This window comes from Capricornis sumatraensis, chromosome X (assembly GCF_032405125.1).
Source record: "Capricornis sumatraensis isolate serow.1 chromosome X, serow.2, whole genome shotgun sequence".
NCBI classification, from domain to species: Eukaryota; Metazoa; Chordata; class Mammalia; order Artiodactyla; family Bovidae; genus Capricornis; species Capricornis sumatraensis.
The window spans coordinates 73,210,460-73,212,148 of NC_091092.1; the positions used below are offsets into that span (position 1 = coordinate 73,210,460).

Consider the following 1,689-nt stretch of genomic DNA (forward strand, 5'->3'; position numbering starts at 1 on the left):
ATAAGGCCTAAAATAAGGCATAGCTCTTTTAGCTAGGTCTTAAAGATTAAGAAGTCCATCAGGCAAACATGGATAGGAAATGGGGGAAAAGAGTTCTCTGGGTGCGTATAGGACCCAAACCCTTCTCCTGGGGGCAAAGTCTAGAAGAAAATCTTTTTATTCACCCACCACTCTTGCTTCCTGCTGTTTTCAAAAAATATATACATAGCAACACTATAAAATGAAACGTTAGTACGCCCTATAATTTATGGAAGAGCAAAAATTGACAAGATTTTTTATATACATTGCAGGCACCGAGAAGACTCTCCTAGAGAAACATGGATGGAGTTGGAAATCTGACAGTATCTTCCTTCAGTAGTAATGCATGCAATGACACTATTGATGATTTCCGAAATCAAGTGTATTCCACCTTGTACTCTATGATCTCCGTTGTGGGCTTCTTTGGCAATGGCTTTGTGCTCTATATCCTCATAAAAACATATCATGAGAAGTCAGCCTACCAAGTATACATGATTAATTTAGCAGTAGCTGATCTACTGTGTGTGTGCACACTACCTCTCCGTGTGGTCTATTATGTTCACAAAGGCATTTGGCTCTTTGGTGACTTTTTGTGTCGCCTCAGCACCTATGCCTTGTATGTCAACCTCTATTGTAGCATCTTCTTTATGACAGCCATGAGCTTTTTCCGGTGCATTGCAATTGTTTTCCCAGTCCAAAATATTAATTTGGTTACACAGAAAAAAGCCAGGTTTGTGTGTGTTGGTATTTGGATTTTTGTGATTTTGACTAGTTCTCCATTTTTAATGTCCAAATCTTACAAAGATGAGAAAAATAATACCAAGTGCTTTGAGCCTCCACAGGACAATCAAGCTAAATATTATGTCTTGGTCTTGCATTATGTGTCATTATTTTTTGGATTTATCATTCCTTTCATTATTATAATTGTATGTTACACAATGATCATTTTGACCTTACTAAAAAATTCAATGAAGAAAAATCTATCAAGTCGTAAAAAAGCTATAGGAATGATCATAGTTGTGACAGCTACCTTTTTGATCAGCTTCATGCCGTATCATATTCAACGTACCATTCACCTTCATTTTTTACACAATGAAACAAAACCCTGTGATTCTGTCCTTAGAATGCAAAAGTCAGTGGTCATAACCTTGTCTCTGGCTGCATCAAATTGTTGCTTTGACCCTCTACTATATTTCTTTTCAGGGGGGAACTTTAGGAGAAGGCTGTCTACATTCAGAAAGCATTCTTTGTCCAGCATGACTTATGTACCCAAGAAGAAGACCTCCTTGCCAGAAAAAGGAGAAGAAATATATAATGAATAGTTTAAGCCTATTTTTGATGATTCCCAAATCACTATTTTCTCGAATCATTCACAATAAAAATAAGAACTTCCATTAATAATTTGCACTTATTTGACTTAATGTGTACCTATAAATCTATCTCATTTATGAATTCACATGATTAGAGGTGCTAAAGACATTTTTAGTGTTAAAATTCAGTTCAAGTCTATGAACTAAATTATAAATGGTTTTCTGAGCTTTCACTTAAAGATGGACAAAATTTGTATCTTGGCACTGTAAAAAATAGGTCTGAGATTAAAGTTTTCCCTCTCAAATAAAAGCTTTACCAAGGGTAAGAACTAGCTTTTTAAGATATAAATTTAGCTAATAG

At 35.3% G+C, this 1,689-nt stretch overlaps 1 protein-coding gene across 1 annotated transcript; it reads left to right on the forward strand.

The window, feature by feature from the left end:
* The first annotated feature begins 283 nt into the window (after window positions 1–283).
* CYSLTR1 (cysteinyl leukotriene receptor 1) lies at window positions 284–1,340 on the forward strand. The gene has a single exon (XM_068962930.1). It carries the CDS (start codon window positions 318–320, stop codon window positions 1,338–1,340), a length of 1,023 nt encoding a protein of 340 aa, XP_068819031.1. The 5' UTR covers window positions 284–317.
* Window positions 1,341–1,689: the final 349 nt, after the last annotated feature.